Source organism: Macrobrachium nipponense, chromosome 6 (genome assembly GCF_015104395.2).
Source record: "Macrobrachium nipponense isolate FS-2020 chromosome 6, ASM1510439v2, whole genome shotgun sequence".
Classification (NCBI taxonomy): domain Eukaryota; kingdom Metazoa; phylum Arthropoda; class Malacostraca; order Decapoda; family Palaemonidae; genus Macrobrachium; species Macrobrachium nipponense.
In genome coordinates, this window is record NC_061108.1 from 80,981,267 (window position 1) to 81,002,249 (window position 20,983).

Consider the following 20,983-nt stretch of genomic DNA (forward strand, 5'->3'; position numbering starts at 1 on the left):
GCTCCGCCAGTGGGCGGGGTGGGAATTTACTAGTGGTCTGTTTGCTTGCCTACTATATCCTGATTTTCGCTGCCGGAGGAGAGCTCGCTCCTTACCCGGGCACTCCTCTAGTAGACGGAAAGTGTTATACCTCATTCTATATGGATATACCCTTACTGATACGATGACTTTTAGTTTTTAATTTTATGTACTATCTCCGTCGCTCTCCGTCGTGGTTTCATGGCCCCTCACCACTCTTGGTTGGAACCTTTTACCTGTCTCCGGCGTAAGCCTCAAACCCCCACCAACCGCCTAGCTAACCACACGTATTACGGCGGAGCTCTAGTTTAATCTAACTTACATGCTCCGGCATGCAGCGGAGTCTATGTTAGGCTGTAAGTGTGCACTCTGATACTCATGTATCTCTCCACTTACAGGCTACCAACTGCCAGGTTCCAGGTTGCAACGCTACGTTGTACGACCCCTGCGCCCATGAAGAGTGTAGGACCCACGCCCCTTGTGCCACTAACCACAACGGGATGATCGTTTGGCACCCTGAGGCATGCACCATCTGCTATGACCTCGTGAGTCAGCTTTTGGGTGGGGTAAGTTAACTCCTGGACATTTTTTCTTCTTATCAATCATTAACCCTTAGTTTTAAGCTTCTTTAAACCGTATCTCTGCCGCTAGAAGCTTCATATCGCCTTCTCTTACAGGCTGCCGCCGTGAAGGAAGTCGCTCTGGCAACCCTGAAAGCTTGGGTAGGCGGCTTCGGGAAGAACGCCGCCAAGGGCCAGCCTTATGTGTTAGACAAGAAGCTGGCCATCCAGATCTTCCCCGGAGGCAAGGCGACGGGGTATGTGGACCCCATCTCGGCAGCCCCACTCATAGCTTCCATTCAGCAGGAGGTGCAGCAGGTGTTTGGGTCCATCTCGACGCAGGAGCCGGTCCCAGATGTAGCCAACCTGGACCTTAATCTTGAGCCTATGGCGGTAGGTGCGGAGGATTTGTTGGTTGAGGTAGGTGTGTCGGGCGCTCAAGGTCTACCCTTGTGCGCTCCTGGATCTTCTTCCCCTGTTCCTTCTTCTTCCTTCCAAGGCTTCACGGGATCTGAGATCCCTTCTCGTTCTCCCGCTCTCTCTGTACCCCCGAAGGTGAAGGGACAGAGAGAACAGAAGACCCTACATAAGACGACTTCTAAGAAGTCGTCGTCTTCTTCGGCTAGGAAGTCTATGACATCCTACGCCGATGCGGTGAAAACGAAGCCTAGCTCTTCCTATTCAAAGAGCTCAAGAAGCAAGGCTTCTAAGGAGAAGGCTCGCGCTCCGGCCGAGCCAATGCCTTCTCCGGCATCTACCGGATCTACTCCGGTATTTCCTGTTGGGGTGGCGGGACCTAGCTCTTTTGATCCCACCACTTTCTCAGCGGTAGTGATGCAACAAGTGGGAGAGATGGTTGGCTCTCTTGGTACTAAGTTTGAGCAAATGTTTGCCCAACTGTCCAGTACGATCAACCAATCTGGTCAGTCCATACAAGACCTCTAACCGAGTTAGAGAGCATGACGACCGCTTTGCTGGCCTCAATCAGGCCCCTATGTGTTAGACAAGAAGCTGGCCATCCAGATCTTCCCCGGAGGCAAGGCGACGGGGTATGTGGACCCCATCTCGGCAGCCCCACTCATAGCTTCCATTCAGCAGGAGGTGCAGCAGGTGTTTGGGTCCATCTCGACGCAGGAGCCGGTCCCAGATGTAGCCAACCTGGACCTTAATCTTGAGCCTATGGCGGTAGGTGCGGAGGATTTGTTGGTTGAGGTAGGTGTGTCGGGCGCTCAAGGTCTACCCTTGTGCGCTCCTGGATCTTCTTCCCCTGTTCCTTCTTCTTCCTTCCAAGGCTTCACGGGATCTGAGATCCCTTCTCGTTCTCCCGCTCTCTCTGTACCCCCGAAGGTGAAGGGACAGAGAGAACAGAAGACCCTACATAAGACGACTTCTAAGAAGTCGTCGTCTTCTTCGGCTAGGAAGTCTATGACATCCTACGCCGATGCGGTGAAAACGAAGCCTAGCTCTTCCTATTCAAAGAGCTCAAGAAGCAAGGCTTCTAAGGAGAAGGCTCGCGCTCCGGCCGAGCCAATGCCTTCTCCGGCATCTACCGGATCTACTCCGGTATTTCCTGTTGGGGTGGCGGGACCTAGCTCTTTTGATCCCACCACTTTCTCAGCGGTAGTGATGCAACAAGTGGGAGAGATGGTTGGCTCTCTTGGTACTAAGTTTGAGCAAATGTTTGCCCAACTGTCCAGTACGATCAACCAATCTGGTCAGTCCATACAAGACCTCTAACCGAGTTAGAGAGCATGACGACCGCTTTGCTGGCCTCAATCAGGCCCCTCAGACAAGCTCCCCTGTAGCAGGTACTGGTCTCCTACAGCTACCTCCTTATGAATCCCTACCAGCCTTCTCTATGGATAACCCCTGGAGAGTGGCAGCTTATGCCCCCTTCAAGGATGGCATGATTTCGATCCCGGAGTGTGGAACAAGAAGGATTGAGGACTTCGAGTTCTATCCTCCCTGACTGACTCAGCCTTTCATAGGGTATGCTAGGCTGACGGTAACTGCTCTCAATAGAGAGGATAAGATCTCTAGAGAGACTGTGCTATATAGTAGGGATCATGCACAGAGGGAATGGGTTCACTGCCTGGAGGATTGGGATTGTACCAATACCAAACTCCAGGCATTCAAGAGCCCCTTCACTATCTTCGCTACGGAGGAGGAGGCTTCTCTTCCATTCGCTACTAAGGTAGTAGAAGCGACTCTACAAGCAGTCCTGAAAGACGAGCCCATGCCACAGTTGAGAGAGGCGGAATCAACATCTCCGCTCTTTCCGTCCTTCGGAGAATTGTGGGAGAACCTACCTGCCACTTTCTCAGTAGGTAAGCTGAAGCCAGACTGTGCGATGGATCAGTTTGGCGAGAAGCTCCCGAGACTGCCTGATAGCCTTATTCAGGCAGAATTCGATGCCCGCACAAGATTTGGGAGGTCTCTTAACTCCCTTATCATTACGGAGATGGCTGCCCTGTCCTATGCTACGGAACCGCGGTTTAAAATACTGGCTAAATCCCAGCTCCAGACGGTTCAAGCCGATGCCTTTGACTTCTTCTTTGCCAGAAGGAACTGCCGAAAGCATGTCTTGCAGGAGGCAACTATTAGGCATGAGCCTAATAGACTCCTAGCTTCCAGCATGTGGGGTGCGGACCTCTTCCCAGAAGCCTCTGTGAATGAGGTGCATCACGAGGCTGCTAGGCTTAACCAGAGCCTTAGAGCCAGATGGGGCATCTCTTCCAAGAGGAAGCAAGAGAGCGCCCCTGCTGCTGGTAAGAAGTTAAAGAAAACGGGTAGGAGATTCCAACCTTATCAAAAACAGCAGCAACAACATTTCGTCCAGGCCGTCCCAGTTACACAACAGGGACAGCCGTCAACCTCAAAGCAGACACAGCCCATTCTCCTGTTGTCTCCTCAAAACCAACCTTCGACCTCATACACCGTCTCGCCAGCCTTCAATTCGATGTATGAAAGCCAGGCCTACCCAACCTTCAACAGGTTTTCTAGGGGGAGCAGAGCGAGAGGTCACTTTCGCCAACGTGGCACAGGAAGAGCTGCAAGAGGCAAGCACTTCAGAGGAGGGCGCGGAGGTCAACCCGCTCAACAACAGTGAGGCTCCCCAGGTAGGAGGGAGGCTATTCCTCTTCTGTCACAGGTGGGGGGTTCAGCAAATGGGCACAGAGCATCGTGTCCAAAGGATTGGGTTGGAGTTGGATCAAAGATCCTCCTCCAAACAAATCATTCTATCAAATACCATCAAAGGAGTTGACAGATTATGCGGCGGAACTCCTTCAGAAAGGAGCTATTGCGAGAGTCAAGCATCTAAAATTTCAAGGTCGCTTGTTCAGCGTGCCAAAGAAAGGCTCAACAAAAAGAAGGGTAATCTTAGACTTGTCAAAGCTAAACTCTTTCATTCGTTGCGACAAGTTCAAAATGCTCACCATCTCGCAGGTACGGACCTTACTTCCCCGTGGGGCCGTCACAACCTCCATCGATCTTACAGACGCATACTATCATATCCCTATAGCCAGACACTTCCGTCCATTCCTAGGCTTCAAACTAGGAAATCAGAAGTTCTCATTCAAAGTGATGCCCTTCGGTCTGAATGTAGCCCCCAGGGTATTCACGAAAATAGCAGATGTGGTAGTTCAACAGTTGAGAACACAAGGGATAATGGTAGCAGCGTACCTCGACGATTGGTTGATCTGGGCACCAACGGTCGAGGAATGCCTCAAAGCCACGAAGAAGGTAGTACAATTTCTGGAACATCTGGGGTTCCAGATAAACAAAACGAAATCCAGACTCACTCCGGAGTCTCGTTTTCAGTGGCTAGGAATCCAATGGGATTTATCCTCCCACAATCTGTCAATTCCAGTGGTCAAAAGGAAAGAAATAGCCAAGTCTGTGAGGCAATTTCTCAAAAGCAAACAAACGTCAAGGAGAAACCAGGAAAGAATCCTAGGTTCTCTTCAGTTTGCCTCAGTGACAGACATCCTCCTGAAAGCAAGACTGAAAGATATAAATCGAGTTTGGCGATCAAGAGCAAACGTCAAATCTCGGGACAAGTTGTCAGTAATTCCACAGATCCTTCGCAATCAGTTCCGTCCATGGACAAAAGTGAAGAATCTTACCAAATTGGTACCCCTTCAATATCCCCTTCCGGTGTTAACCATTCACACGGATGCCTCCCTGTCCGGTTGGGGGGGATATTCTCAATTCAAGCAAGTTCAGGGGACTTGGTCCGTTCAATTCCGCCAGCTCCACATAAACGTTCTGGAAGCAATGGCAGTATGTCTTACCCTGAAGAGACTCTTTCCCCCGAAGAAGTCTCATCTAAGACTAGTTTTGGACAGTGCAGTGGTAGTACATTGCATCAACAGAGGAGGGTCCAAATCCAAACACGTGAATCGTGTCATGATAGCCATCTTTGCTCTAGCAGACAAGCACAGATGGCATCTATCTGCCACCCACTTGGCAGGGGTAAGAAATGTGATAGCGGACGCACTGTCCCGGTCAGTCCCTCTGGAGTCAGAATGGTCCCTAGACGACAGGTCATTCCAGTGGATATGCCAGAGAGTCCCAGGTCTCCAAGTAGATCTCTTCGCCTCACAAGCGAACCACAAGCTCCCTTGCTATGTGGCCCCCAACCTGGACCCTCTGGCCTATGCCACGGACGCCCTGTCGTTGGACTGGAATCAATGGAAGAAAATCTACGTATTTCCTCCAGTGAATCTTCTTTTGAAAGTTCTGAGCAAGCTGAGGACTTTCAAGGGACTGGTAGCTCTGATTGCTCCAGACTGGCCAAAAAGCAACTGGTATCCTCTGCTTCTGGAATTGGGTCTCCGACCTCAACGGATTCCCAATCCCAAGCTGTCGCAATCAGTACAAATGAGGACTGTGTTCGCTTCCTCAGGAATTCTCCAGACCCTAACTTTATGGACTTCATGAAGTTTGCGGCTAAAAAAGATGCTAACATTGATCCACAAAACATCCTCTTTCTAGAATCAGACAAAAGAGAGTCAACTATTAGACAATATGACTCAGCTGTTAAAAAATTAGCATCCTTCCTGAAAGAATCAAACACTACAACCATGACAGTTAACTTAGCTATATCCTTTTTCAGATCCTTGTTTGAAAAAGGCTTAGCAGCTAGCACTATTACTACTAATAAATCGGCTTTGAAGAAAATCTTTCAGTTGGGTTTCCAAATAGACCTAACAGAATCTTACTTTACGTCTATTCCCAAAGCCTGTGCTAGACTTAGACCTTCTCAAAGGCCTACTGCAGTTTCATGGTTCTTAAATGATGTCCTCAAACTAGCCTCAGATACTGACAACTCGTCTTGCACATTCATGATGCTCCTTAGAAAGACGTTATTTTTGTTAAGCCTGGCTTCAGGAGCCAGAATTTCAGAACTGTCGGCTCTATCCAGAGATGCGGGTCATGTGGAATTTCTCCCCTCAGGAGAAGTTCTACTTTCCCCGGATCGTAGCTTTTTAGCTAAAAATGAGGATCCTCTTGCAAGGTGGGCTCCTTGGAAAGTCATCCCACTTCTGCAAGATCCTTCTCTCTGCCCAGAATCAACTTTAAGAGCCTTTCTATCTCGTACATCCTCTAGATCCTCAGGTTCTCTCTTTATGAGAGAAAAAGGTGGCACTTTATCAGTGAAAGGAATCAGACAACAGATCCTTTACTTCATTAAACAAGCCAACCCTGATTCATTTCCAAAAGCACATGACATGAGAGGAGTAGCCACCTCAATTACTTCCAACATATGAACTTTGAGGATCTTAAAAAGTATACTGGATGGAAATCACCGACAGTCTTTAAACGTCATTACCTGAAGTCCTTGGAATCTTTAAAATTTTCTGCAGTAGCAGGGGGAAACATTGTTTCTCCTGATACTGCACAGTAGTTGTAGTATAGATCCAGGTCTCCTTTCTACCTACCTCGTTCAACATGCCTCACCCTATTGCCATGCTACTCGGGATACTCTAGCCTTAGCCGCTAGAATCATATTGGTGGATTGTCCCTTATTTTTTTGCTAGGGACATCCACGTTATGTACATATAATGTACTTCAGTGTTTCTACCCTTATTTTTATGCTAGGGTAGAACACAATGAGTTTGTATATTTTGTAAATATCTTAATTAAGTGAATCATTCTATATTGTTTTTGCCATTACACTATTATGTATTACCATGTCTAATATAAGTTAATTTTAAGTACTTTATATTGATTGCTTTCTTTACCATGCCATTGTTTAGGATAAGTTAGCTTTAAGTACTTTTGTTTGTATACTGTAATGTCCCTGATTCACTTATATTATATAACTCTTTTTTACTATTGGGTTTCATTTGTCCTTATTCCCATCTTGTCTGTTTCTCTGGTACTATTTCATAGGCCGACACGAGCTGAGCCCAGAAAAGGGATTTTGACGTAGGAAAAATCTATTTCTGGGTGATTGGCTCGTGTCGCCCTATGAAACCCACCCTGTTTTTTTTTACCCACCCTACAGGACAAGATGTTCATAGATAAAGGATGACCGCTAGGGGCGCTGCTGTCCGTGGCGTCGGTAGTAGTAGTAGTAGCGGCCGCATCACCCTTTAGTATCAGCTCTCTCTGGTGGGGATTTTATGTTGGAAGGTCTAAATGGTGAATGACTCGTGGTTGTGATCCCACTCGCCTATATTCCCATACCGACACTTCTTTTATAGAGTGAGCGAGTCAGTTTTACTGACATTTTCTTAATTTTATTTTTCTCTGGTAATTTTAGATTAATTTTACCTAGAAATAATGATCTTAAGGATATTTCATAGGGCGACACGAGCCAATCACCCAGAAATAGATTTTTCCTACGTCAAAATCCCTTGTTTGCACCATTTTAAAATTAGCCGTTTCATAAAGTTTTATATATGGAAATGTGTGCAATTTCATGCACAATACATTTAAAAACAACCCATGGTTGTAGCTTTTATCAATTTTGAAATATTTTCATATAAAAAATGAAAAGTGACAAATTTTCAACCTTTGGTCAACTTTGACTCTACCGAAATGGTCGAAAAATGCAATTGTAAGCTAAAACGCTTATATTCTAGTAATATTCAATAATTTACCTTCATTTTTCAACAAATTGGAAGTCTGTAGCACAATATTTCGATTTATGGTGAATTTATGAAAAAAATAACATTTTCTTTACATCCGCGCGGTAACTCTTCTGAAAAAATCATATGTGCGATTGTGGTTATGTTTGCACCATTTTAAATTAGCCGTTACATAAAGTTTTATATATGAAAATGTGCGCAATTTTATGTACAATACAACTAAAAATAATTGAATGTTGTAGCTTTTCTTATTTTTGAAATATTTGCATATAAATCACAATAAATAGAAAAAAAACCACGTTCAGTCAACTTTGACTCTACCGAAATGGTCGAAAAACGGAATTGTAAGCTAAAACTCTTACAGTCTAGTAATATTCAGTCATTTATCTTAATCTTGGAACAAATTCGAAGTCTCTAGCACAATATTTAGATTTATGGTGAATTTAAAAAAAAAAACTTTCCTTCCTTCCGTGCGCGGATTCTCCGCCACAAATCTCCGAAATGCGTACGTCCCATTCTCGGAATATTTGCTCTGTTTCATATTAGGCATTTCATAGAGTTTTATATATGGAAATGTGCGCAATTTCATGTAGAATAAAACAAAAAATATTTGAAGGTTGTAGTTTTTCTAATTTCCGAAATAATTGCATATAAGTAAAATATATATAAAAAAATTCGACATTCGGTCAACTTTAACTCGTCAGATATGGTCGAAAACTGCAATTGTAAGCTAATACTCTTACATTATAGTAATATTCAATCATTTATCTTAATTTTGAAAGAAATTGGAAGTCTCTAGGACAATATTTAGATTTATGGTGAATTTTTGAAAAAAATATTTCGTTACGTCCGTGCGTTACGAATTCATGCATTATTTTGTGATAATATTTTCTCTGTGTTGCTTTTATTGTTTTACAATGTGTTATATACCAAAATGATCGCAATTTAGTGTACATTACAACGAAAAAAAAGTAACATGTTACCTTTAACCGTTTTGCGCACAGCGCGATTTGAATACAATTATATATGAAATTTTGTTTTTGCGCTATCATATATCGCATTATTTCTGATGGTTGCATACTAAATTTCAGCCAATGACAGAAAAAGGATCCAAAAATGAACTCTTAATCTTGAAAACTAAGCGCGCTGTGATTTTTTGAAAAAAATATTTTTTCCGCTTCCACGCTCACTCCGAAACACCTCCGGCACACGGGAGACAATTTTTTATTTACCTCTTCGGCGTTTAAGGGTTAAAGTCATCTGCAGGTTGCTGGACAGTCTTAGCTCTTCTAGTACAAGCCTTATTAAAAAAAACTAGAAAGGGGTAGACCTCCCGATTTCCTAGGTGACCATTAAGATTACCTAGTCTTGGAGATTAGAACAGTAGACTTGGAACTTCCTATTGAATTGTGTTTTAAGTAGATTGCTGTGGTGGAAGTGTCAGATTTAGGTTGGAAGCTCTATTTGGAACCTGAAATTCGAATGCCTGAAGTGCCAAAAATGTTGGCCTTAGCTCTAAATGTGAAAGGTGCTGTACTCCAATGATTAAATTTTGCTGATGTTGCCATCATGCTTAAGAACCTCAACTTCAATTGATTGCATTGGACTAACTTATCCAATGGTATAAGTGACCTAGCAGCTTCTGCACAGTTTCAATGATGACTATTGGTTTATTGGTTTTTGGATAAAATCTAAGCAGTGCCTGAAGTCTGCTAATCTTGATCTTGGACAAGCAGTGGCTGACTGTATCCAATTTTGTTGCTTGATAAGTCATTTGTCTCACTAGGAGTACCTCTTACCTATTCCAGACAATGGTAAAGTTTAGGTACTGGTATGGGCTGATGAGTTAGCTTAGGTATAGGAAGAGTTCTGCTGCTGATGTTACTAGTCACCATTATCAGTCAGTTGTTCAGGTTTCTTAAGAGTGTGATCCCTCTCCTGTAAATTGAATTTACCACCTGGTGAAGTACTCACAAATATTTATGGGACTGTGGTTTGCCCAAAGCAAAGTACCTTGAATTGCTAAGACCTGCCATGCTATGAAAACTGAAGGAATAACGTGGAAGATCTGTATAATAGAACCTGAAAATAGGCGTCTTTCAGGTCTGTAAATGCTAAAATTTGTTCTGCAAAGAATGTTTAAAGTGACTGTATCCGTGAAGAAGGGTGTAAGTCAGTGCTATATCGCTAACCTCCCAAGGCCTTGTGGATCACAAACAGCTGGCTGTAGAAGCCAGGAAAGAATATTTTCCTTATGACCTCCTTTCTGAGGAAGTGATCATTTAAAGGAGCTTTGAAGCCTGGATGTACTTACTTGACCAGGTGAAAACCTCTGCCACCTTTTTTTTCTGGAGTGTCTAGGAGTAACTGACTTGAAGCAGTCTGGTATACATACTGTAAATTAATGAGTTTATGGCAAAACAGCTGAATTAACAAGACTACATTTAAGGTTGAATAGATTTTAAGCATACTCCTTCCATTTCTGCCTTACACTTCTAAGCTGGTTTTAAAATAATTATTATAAATATTCACTTTTGTCTTCTACTTTTACCAAATTTTGTAGTTTGGTTTTCATATGTTGCTGGGTAAAAAGTTTTTGTAATAATTGACTAATTTGATCTTATTTACCATGTTTGATACTTTATAATCATTTGATTTTACAGGTAATATGCATGTTTTAGATAGATATAGCATAAAAAATTTGTGTTAATAGTTATTGACTAATTTGATGTTATTTACTATGTTAGATACTATATAATAATTTGATTTACAGGTCATCTGCATGTTTTGGATAGATTTAGCATCAATTTACAGTTAGAACGCCGTGTATTTATGATGCCTGATGCTCAACAACAGTGGCCAAGTGCCACAATTGCCGGAACTTTGCCAAAGTTAGTCGTCCATGTCAACGAACAAAAGATTCAGGCTCTGCGCACAATGTGGTCACAGTTTTACAGGGAACCTCCTCCAAAGCCCTACACGTAAGTGATAGAAGTTATTTTTATGTGAATCTATTATTATAATGGATTTTTCATTGTGAAGAACAGTTTTAGCCCCTTGAATCTGAAAGTTAAACTGTTTTTGTGCAATGTTTGGTTCAGAGACCAAAAGTTTTGTCCCTAGGAAAGGATGAATCAGCACTGTGGAAATTGTATCATGGTAAGCCTTGATTAATTAAAAGTGCCATAAACAGCAACTTTGAAAAAGTGGGTAGGTGCCACTATGGAATGATGGCTAGTATAGCTTGTAAAAACACCATCTACAACAGCTCTACAAAAAGCTAGTAAATTTTGTTCTTAAAGTTTGACTGACCAGGTACTGCAAAAAGACTTGAAGGAATAAATTTAACCCAAGTGATTCTGAGATGTATTGCTGGAGCCTCCATAAATCCAATAGTGAACTAATAAAGCCCAGAGTGAATGCATGTAAGAAGTTTAAGTATTACAGATTGCATCTTTATCATTTTCTTAAAAACTCTAAAAATTCTTAAAGAGAAAAATTTGCACAAACAAAGTTATTAGCTATAAGTGGAATGAAGACTGAACAAGGTTACCAGTATTACATTCAACCAGCTGGTGTTAAACATAGGTATAAGAGATTGTAATCAACACCCCAGGGTAAAGGAATGTTTAGTGGACAGCTGTGAATCCCTTGAGGGAGGAAATATCCAATAAATTGCAGATAAGCCTCTGTGTCTTGAGGCCAGTGACACCTCCATACATTAATTCTTTCTGATTATCAAGGACCACAAGTAAGTAGGTAGTAAGCCAGATAACTGTGCATTAGTTTGAGATACAAGTATAATGCACATAAACATAGTGGACTCTGGACTGGTTAGTGGAAGGTTGTGGATCCCTTGATGGAGGGAAATGTTCCATAAATGGCAGGGCCTCTTCATTGGTAACCATGCTTTAACTCCTGTTGGAGGTCAGAAAGAAAAATATGAACACTTTAGTATGTAAAATTCACCAGATTTGTGGGGACATGGATTTGTAACCCCATACCTTTTACTTTTATTGTAACAGAAATATGTCTGATGTAGTGTAACGGAAAAGAAATATATCATCTCCTCTACAGAAAAGAGAAAAGAAATGTATCATCTCCTCTACAGAAAAGAAATGTATCATCTCCTCTATTGCCTGTGCATTTTACATTGACGGTGCAGGTGCACTGGTTTGCAGTAGCACACTCAGCACAGCGGTCAACCAGACACATTCCGGGATGATGGATGTATGACAGACAAGTTTGGTCACTAGGGGTCGTCCCCCTCCGCCAACTAGGGTCAGTGTTAGAGACAATTGGTCTTGACACCTTGATATTTTGAAGAATTGTTTGATCTAGGAAGACACTCAATTATGGCCAGTACTCAGTTATCAGTGGCCTCGGTTATCAGCCATCCGGTTTTATGGGGCTTGTTTAGTGCCAAAAATCTATGAAAATACATGATTTTCGGGGCTTATCGGTGCTGATAACCGGATTTTAACCCCAATAAACTGTTAGGTATGTATCGGCACCAATACTCTATTATTGGCGTTGATACATACATAACTGAGCTGCCATTATCCAATTATTAACTATTTTTGCTATCATCAAGCCATCAGAATGGAACCCCTGCTGATAGCTGTGGACTGCCTGTAATACTCATCTAATCTAAACATGTGGAAGATATTACTATTTGGCTCTGTCTCTGCAGAACTTGGGTATAAAAGCCATAGTCCATACCACATTGAAAATGTTGCTTCTTGTCTGATCAGCAAAGTTAGCAATGATTGGGTCATGTCAGTACTCGGATAGGTGACCCCCTGGAGCACCGGATTCTGTTGACGTCTGTTGCATCCGTGGTCAGAAACATTGGGACATGTCAGTACTTGGATAAGTGATTGCCTAGAAACTTTAGATGCTATTGGCACGTAGGAGACATCTTCCACATCCCTGATTCAAGTCTTGGGCTTGCAACTTCCCATCATTTTGCCAGATTTGTCAGGAGATCAATAACACCTCCAAACTAAGTTCCGACAACTTGTTCTTGGTTATTACTCAATCAAGAAGGGGTGTCTAGGAATTCCATTTCTTTTTACTTGATGTAGTTACACTCCTGTGAGGAGTGGGAGATGTAAGCAGTAGCTGATGCTGCTGCAATTACCAGTTGATCCACAACCCAAGGAGAGAATATTGTGTTTGGTCCTTTAAGACAGTATCAGGAGCCTCAGTATCTGGATAGGCACTCCTTTGATAGCAATGATACCAAGTAGTGCCATGGCTACACTATCCTCCAGAGATTTTTCATGCATCAGAACGTTGACCAAGGTGACAAACTTCTACACTTTCTTTCTTGGAACTTAAACACAGTTCTTGTTAGACTTTCAAGAGTCTCAGTATCCAAGATGGGCACTCTTTAGTGTGATAGCAACAACATTACAGTAGTGCCATGGTCACCAGAAGGTCCTAGTGTCCTTTCATGTACTCTATGGCAGTTCAAGTACAGAAGCAGACAGAAGCATATTCAGTACACTAGCCAACCAGACATCCCAAGCCAGATGGATGCAATTACAAAAATTTGTTTTGCTGAAGTCAGTCGATAGGGATTATTGATCTTGGTACTTGACGTCTGGAAATTTGTTCAACCTCTGAAGAAACTCAATCATAGTCCTTCTTTTCTCAACTTCCTAAAGCTGGCGCTGTTCTGATCTAATCTTCCTACTCACATCTTTGAATAAGTAAGACACCTATGTTATCTACTTACAGGTAGTTGTCAACTTACGACCACAATTGGTTACGACCAACCGGTTGTAAATTGATTTGGACATAAGTCGGTACATGTTAATTTACCGTAAGAATATTATACTAGCCTAGCCTACACTCGGGTAATTAGTACATCTTTACATGTAGGGTAGCCTAGCCTACACTACACAGCATACTTTATACACATATGGCATAGTAATTATTAACCCTTTAATGCCGATTGGACATATTAAACGTCGATATAAATTGTCTATTGGGTGCCGATTGGACATATATACGTCGATATAAATTTTTTTTTTTTTTTTAAATTCGCGGAAAAATAGTTATAGGCCTACTAGGCGAAAACTTTTGAATCATGTGCCTTGGGGGATGCTGGGAGCTCACGGATCAAGGCGTTGTTTTGTTTACAATCATTACCCAGGCGCGCAAGCGCAAATTTCTTTCTCCTCGCACTAAAAAGCATCAGCGACACATCTCAGAAATTATTTCGTCACTTTGACATAATTTTTGCACCATTTTATATTAGCCATTACATGGAGTATTATATATGAAAATATGTGCAATTTCATGTAGAATATAACAAAAAACAACTCATGCTTGTAACTTTTATCAGTTTTGAAATATTTTCATATGAATAACAATAAGTGCCAAAATTTCAACCTTCGGTCAACTTTGACTCGACCAAAATGGTAAAAAAACTCTTACATTCTAGTAATATTCAATCATTTACCTTTATTTTGCAACAAATTGGAAGTCTCTAGCATAATGTTTCGATTTATAGTGAATTTATGAAAAAAAAAAATTTTCCTTACGTCCACAGGGTAACTCCTCCGAAAAAAATCAGAAATTTTTTCGTCCGATTGTCGTAATGTTTGCACCATTTTAAATTAGCCGTTACATAAAGTTTTATATATGAAAATGTGCGCAGTTTCATGTAGAATACAACCATAAACAACCCATGGTTGTAGCTTTTATCAGTTTTGAAATATTTTCATATAAATAACGATGTGGCAAAATTTCAACCTTCGGTCAACTTTGACTCGACCGGAATGGTAAAAAAACGCAATTGTAAGCTAAAACTATTACATTCTAGTAATATTCAAATATATACCTTTATTTTGCAACAAATTGGAGGTCTCTTAACACAATATTTTGATTTATGATGAATTTATGAAATAAACTTTTTCCTTACGTCCGCACAGTAACTCTTCCAAAAAAATCAAATTTTTTTGTCCGATTGTCGTAATGTTTGCACCATTTTAAATTAGCCGTTACATAAAGTTTTATATATGAAAATGTGCGCAATTTTATTTAGAATACAACGGAAAACAATCCATGGTTGTAGCTTTTATCAGTTTTGAAATATTTTCATATAAATAACAATAAATAGAAAACATTCGTCCTTCGGTCAACTTTAACTCGACCGAAATGGTCGAAAACTGCAATTGTATGCTACAATACTTACAGTCTATTAATATTCAATCAAATGCCTTCATTTTGCAACAAACGGGAAGTCTCTAGCACAACATTTCGATTTATGGTGAATTTTTGAAAATATCTTTTTTTTTATGTCGTCGCGTTACGAATTCATGCATCATTTTGTGATAATATTTTCTGTGTTGCCTTGATCGTTTTACAATGTGTTATATAACTAAATGATTGCAATTTAGTGTAAAATACAACGAAAAAAATTACCTCGTTAGCTTTAACTGTTTTGCTCACAGTGCGATTTGTATACAATTATATATGAAATTTTTTTTTCGCGGTCATGTATCCCAATATTTATATATAATAATGATATTTTTATTATTTATGATGGTTGCATACTAAACTTCAGGCAATGACAAAAAAGGAGCCAAAAATGAACTCTTAATCATGAAAACTAAGCATGCTGTGATTAAAAAAAAAAAAAAAATTTCCGCTTCGGCGCTCACTCGCGAACGCCACCGTCATACAGGAGACGATTTTTAAAATACCGCTTCGGCGTTTAAGGGTTAATTTCAGCTAATTCTCTAGGTTCAATGCACATTGGCTCATGATAATTCAGTACAAAGAGAAATTGAATAACATTTAACAAGTTAGCCTCGTGTATACGATGGTGATGTTATCGTGGTACATATGGTCAACTCAAAGTTAACAAACAAGTCGTTGGCATTGGGTTGAAAGTCTAGTTTTTATGGCAGCAACATAGATGTTATACTGTCTGTCATTGGCATCCCAGCAGTATAGACGGAGAATGATCCATCTCACTGATCACCTTCAGACATTTAGAATGAAGAAAGGTGTAAGCTTCCAGCTGTACAGCTAGTTGTCGACTTACAACATATTCAAGTACAACTGATCGACTTTACGACCACCCACAACTAAAACGACTGGGAAGTGACATTAGCAAGAAAGAGTGGTTTCCACATGAATGTGCAAAAGCTTTTTCCCAGCACCCGCCTCTCTACACACGCAGCTCACTTTTCAAGCTACTAATGAATATTATCGTGCATTGGCGACAAGGATATAACTTCAGTAAACTTATTCTATCAAACACAGCTGTGGATAAAATTGAGAGAAAATAATTTAAATCAAAACTTCAGGTCTTGAAAGAACACATTTTACTGTTGTTTTCACGTCGATAAAATGTAAGTAACGTAACGGTAAAGTTCATAATACAATGAAGTGAAAATAGCGAACGGAATCACGTAATATTTTTATACAATAAGCATGCCCACAACACAATCTGTTAATGAAAAAAATACTTTAGTTCACGAGAACGTATTAAATTCATATTTCAACTTGAAAACATGTCGTATAATGACAAATTACATTGCCTCATATAAGTAAAGTATCTAAATATTTTACGCTAACTAGAAGAAAGGTAATTTGCTCCGAATTGAGTTAAATGGGCAAAATAAACTCGTATTTCATAAATATACGTAGCCGTCAGCAGCCTGACATTGCTCAACTAGGTATGCCGATGTTGGTCCGAATCTGATTCCCATTTCGTGGCTATTTTTTTTATTTACTGATATAGTCAGAATGCACTGAACCTCCAAAATTGTCTTATAATAAATTACTAAAGCATGTCGTATATGTAGTATACAGTATACTGTAGGCTAGGCTAGTGTATTTGTATATATACGATATATCATCAGACAGGGACCTGACTCTAAAGATAGTTATCCTGTTGGCCTTGGCTTTTTGGAAAAGAATTGGGGAGTTTCATGGCCCAAGTTATGATGTTAAACACACCAGGGGTTTGGGGTCTGGGGCCTTCGAATTTGTCCAGGAATTCGTGGCTAAGACCTAGAATTCCTTTGTGCCTGATGACAGATTTGCCTTGTTTTCTATTCCCTCACTGAATGATATTGTGGATGATGATCCACAAGAGTTCTTTCTTTGCCCCATCAGAGCACTGTGAAAGAGGACCTAGGTGCCGTAGACTTTTTGTTAGCACAGGCTGATCCGGAAGGGCAGTGTCCTAGAACACCATTTCATTCTGGCTACGTGAGAGAATTAAACAAGCTTACTCCTCACATACTAGTTCTGTGCAGGCTAGAGCACATGGCATCAAAGGTAGAAGTTCCTCTCTGGCATTTAAGGAAAACTTGTCTGTTCATAGAATTTTGAGCGCTGGTTCTTGGCTAGGTCAATCAATATTCACTTACTTTTACCTAAAGGATGTTGCCCACAAGTTTTTGGACACTTATACCTTGGGTCTGGTGGTGGCTGCCCAACAAGTTGTGTAACTCACCCAGTGCCCCTGGCGGGACAGTTTGTATCTTACCTAAGATGATTGTGTGGAAGAAAGAATGAGTGAGTTGGCTGGCCTCTTTCTCATTTTTCCTTTCTTCTTCCTACGGGCTGGTTGAAGAATAGACACATCATATGCTGGAATTAGTCTGTTACAGGTGAGTATGGTGGTCATATACAATAGACAAATCTGCTATTCAGTAGCAAAATTGCTCCTGTTGCTAGCAAGGAGAGTGAGGAGTGGTGACAAACCCCCTGTGGCTTGCATTGCTTGTTGCTTGAACAGGCAAAGGTTTCTTCATGTTCTGGAATGCAATGAATCTGGTCATATCTCATTGTGTTTCAACCCAAGTGGCTGCGTTTTTAGATATCCGATTGTCTGTTCTCTCAAGGGCTTGGACCCCCTTCTTTAGAACTTGTTCTTCTTGGAAGGTTGGTCAGGTGGGTTGAACTCCGCTGGTTTATGGTACTTGTACCTCCCTCCAACTATTGTTAAGAACGAAGATGTTTTCCACATGTGAACAAATAACAAATTTTGAATCAATTTGTATATTTCATAGCTAACAAACCTGAAGTCTTAACTTTTACTGCCCATCTCTACCCACCCCTCTATTTTCCTGGGTTGGGAAAAAGAAGTGCAACACAGGGTTTTTTGCCTGGTAAGTGACCAGCTTCCACCTCATATAGGTATGAGTTGCCAGATGATAGATTCCTTGCTTTACAATCTTTGATTGGTTTTAACTGGTTTCCAGCTGGCGTAAGATTATCCTTGTATTAAGGCCTCAGGTTTGTTAGCTCTGAAAAATACAAATTGATGAAAAATTTGTCATTTTGCAGTGGTCTTGACTTGTATTGATCATGCCTCAACCTGGCATAACTCTAGATTGCTGTGAGTATTTTGAAGAATAGAGGGATATGGAGGATGGAAGGAAAGCAGAAATTAATGATTCAAGAGTGGAAGGGAATGCTTATGAAAGTGACTAGAGAGGATGTAACAAGGGTAATTAGAAGTTGATAGGATTACAAGTTTGATATTATGGTACAATGGTTAAGTGTGATTGATTGGCTGACTGTTGTGTTCTATACTCTGTTTTTTTTCCATCTGTCCATCCGCCTGTGGTGTTTGCATATGGTAACACTGTGTTCCAGGCTTTAGATAGTTACTCTATGTGTAAGTTTTAGGTAAATAAAAGGATATCTGGGTGTACATTTGCAGCTGAAAAGTGTTTTAACTATTTACTGTATGCGAATTACACCGTTTATATTCGAAATAGGTTATTGTTATTATTGTTGAATGTAAGCTGCCTTTTCGGGGTGGCGAATGGAACAGCCAGACGCAGTGGTTGGAAAATTGCTTCTCTCGCTGTTCGCTATGGCAAGATGTCAACTTTCTTGGACCACACCTACTTTGCTACTAAACTATGTGTTACTTCATTACACATAAGTATATCAGTATATACTTTGAATTTTTATAAAGTGCGTTTTAGCCAGATACGATATGAAGTAACTTGGTTTAGCATGTGTTTAATGGAATTTGTGGAAATGTTATTTTTGCATTGACCTTATTTAGAAAGGAGAAAGCTCTGGTTGTACTGCTTTTTACTTATTCGCTAAAGTCACTGGCATCAATATCATTGCTGTTATTATAGTGGATTCACTTAAACTGTGTCCCCAAGAAAGGTGCATCTTGAGTAACGAATTACAGTTGAGCGAGAGGGGGGAGGCAGATGGAGTGTGTTGTTCCGTCTCCCTCACACACTCCCTCTCTCCTGGACCATAATACAACTTATTCAGGCAAATCACCTGTTCACATTATTTTTATGAGGAATTATTAGTTTTTCATCATTCTCTCTTGAGACCGTTTTTCAGCCAAGAATATTAGGGTGGTAATTACACATACAATGCTGACAATATCTTTATGACGAGCCAAGTTATAAGGAAAAACAATTAAGGATTTTTTTTTACATTAAAGTGTCTGCTGCCACTGCATGATAATATGGTAATTCCTCATTTCTTGTAGTTGACTGAAACAATTTGTAGCTACTCCTTTTATTCAACATTACAATTATGTTAAAAAAGACGTATCAGTGCTAGGCCACATGTTATTAATAAATGAATATGTAAACAAATTTAAGGGTCTTTTGATTAAGGAATTACCACCCTAATAGTCATGGCTGGAAAATTGTCTCGAGAATGAATGAGGAAAAATGAATAATTCCCCATAAAAATGAAGTGACGAACAATTGTTTTATCAATTGAGTGATATGTGTAATTTGCATTGTGGTTCTGTAGGTAGGGAGGGAAAGAGGGGGACAATACAGCACACTGCACCCGACTCCCCCCCCCCACTGCATCTGACTGTTCCATTCACCACCCTGAAAAGGCAGCTTACATTCAACAATAATAACAATATGTATCCTATTTCGAATATTAACGGTGTAATTCGCATACAGTAAATTATTAAAACACTTTTCAGTTGGAAATGTACACCCAGATATCCTTTTATTCACCTAAAACTTACACAGAGCATAATTATTTAAAGGCTGGGATGCAGTGTTATCATACGCAAACACCACAGTCGGGTGGACAGATGGAAAAAACCTAGTATAGGTACATTTAGGTCAGGAAAAGAGTTCTGATGGAATGGACAACAGGAATAATTGTTGCTTTGTAAGGTTAAAGGTGATAGGGGGGACAGCAAAATTGATAGTGGTTAAGCATCACCCAGGATATAAGAAAATTTGTATATAGTAGGGTTTTGAGTGAGAAATTAAGAAAGGCACATGAAATGATTGATAAGGAAAGAACAGTTTGGATTAAGATAAGACAGGGTGTTGGATAATAGTCTTTCTTATGAATAATAAGAAAAGTTTGAAGTGAAAGAAAAAAGCTATAGAACATGGAATATATGGATATTGAAAAAGTTTTATATACAGTAATTCATATAGAGGCACCGAGGGTTTTGAAGATGTATGGCATATAAGATAAGAATTTTAAAATGGAAATGAGAGAATGATGGATTTGGTGTAAAAGCTGGTCTGAGACAAGGCATTATGTTGTTGCATAGCCATGGTTTTTTAATATTTTTGTGGGTGGAATAATTCAAGAAGTCAGAAAGGAAAAGAGATGTCTCATCCAAAGTTGTGACAAGAAAATGAGTCTTGAATGGTGAATGCAATAGCTGATATTGCAGCTGATATGATACTGAGTGGGCATAGTGAAGATGAACTGCAGAAACTAGAAAAGAAATTTGAGTTATTGCAAGACTAGAAATTTAAGGGTAAATATGAGCAAAGGGTAAGGTTAACTGGATTAGGCAAAAACAATGGAGAGTGGTTAACCCCTTGTGGACGGGTAACATACATTTACATACATACATGTATATGATTACTTGTACAGTGGTACCTCGAGATAAGAAATTAATCCGTTCCGAGGCGGCCTTCATATCATGAGCTTTTCGTATCTTGGACCGCATTTTACATGTAAAATGGCTAATCCGTTCCAAGCCCTCCAAAAACACCCCAGTAAATTTCATAATAAAGCTAAATTGACCTATAAACAGTGAAATTTGTACCATTCAATACCTAACTTAATACATACTGTTAATATGTACTACATAGTACCTGTAAATAAAGTGTATTAGCGTACATGGTATATAAGAAATACTGTTCTAAAATGTGGAAGCTTACCTTTCGAATGAGGCTATCTCCGAAAGTGGCGACAGAGAAGGAGGACAAACGGCAGATACGTACGTACACTTAACTTTACGAAACATAAAAAAATGTAAGGAAAACATAAACTAAACTTTACGAAACACATTAA

At 40.4% G+C, this 20,983-nt stretch overlaps 1 protein-coding gene across 4 annotated transcripts in view; it reads left to right on the forward strand.

Moving 5' to 3' along the window:
* The window catches only part of LOC135216276 (intermembrane lipid transfer protein VPS13D-like), a 999,641-nt gene that overhangs the window by 193,764 nt on the left and 784,894 nt on the right, over positions 1-20,983 (forward strand). For all 4 annotated transcript variants that reach the window (XM_064251439.1, XM_064251442.1, XM_064251440.1 and 1 more), the window contains exon 14: positions 10,452-10,659. In XM_064251439.1, the coding sequence (XP_064107509.1) occupies positions 10,452-10,659 (208 nt within the window). The remainder of the gene's footprint in view (positions 1-10,451; positions 10,660-20,983) is intronic.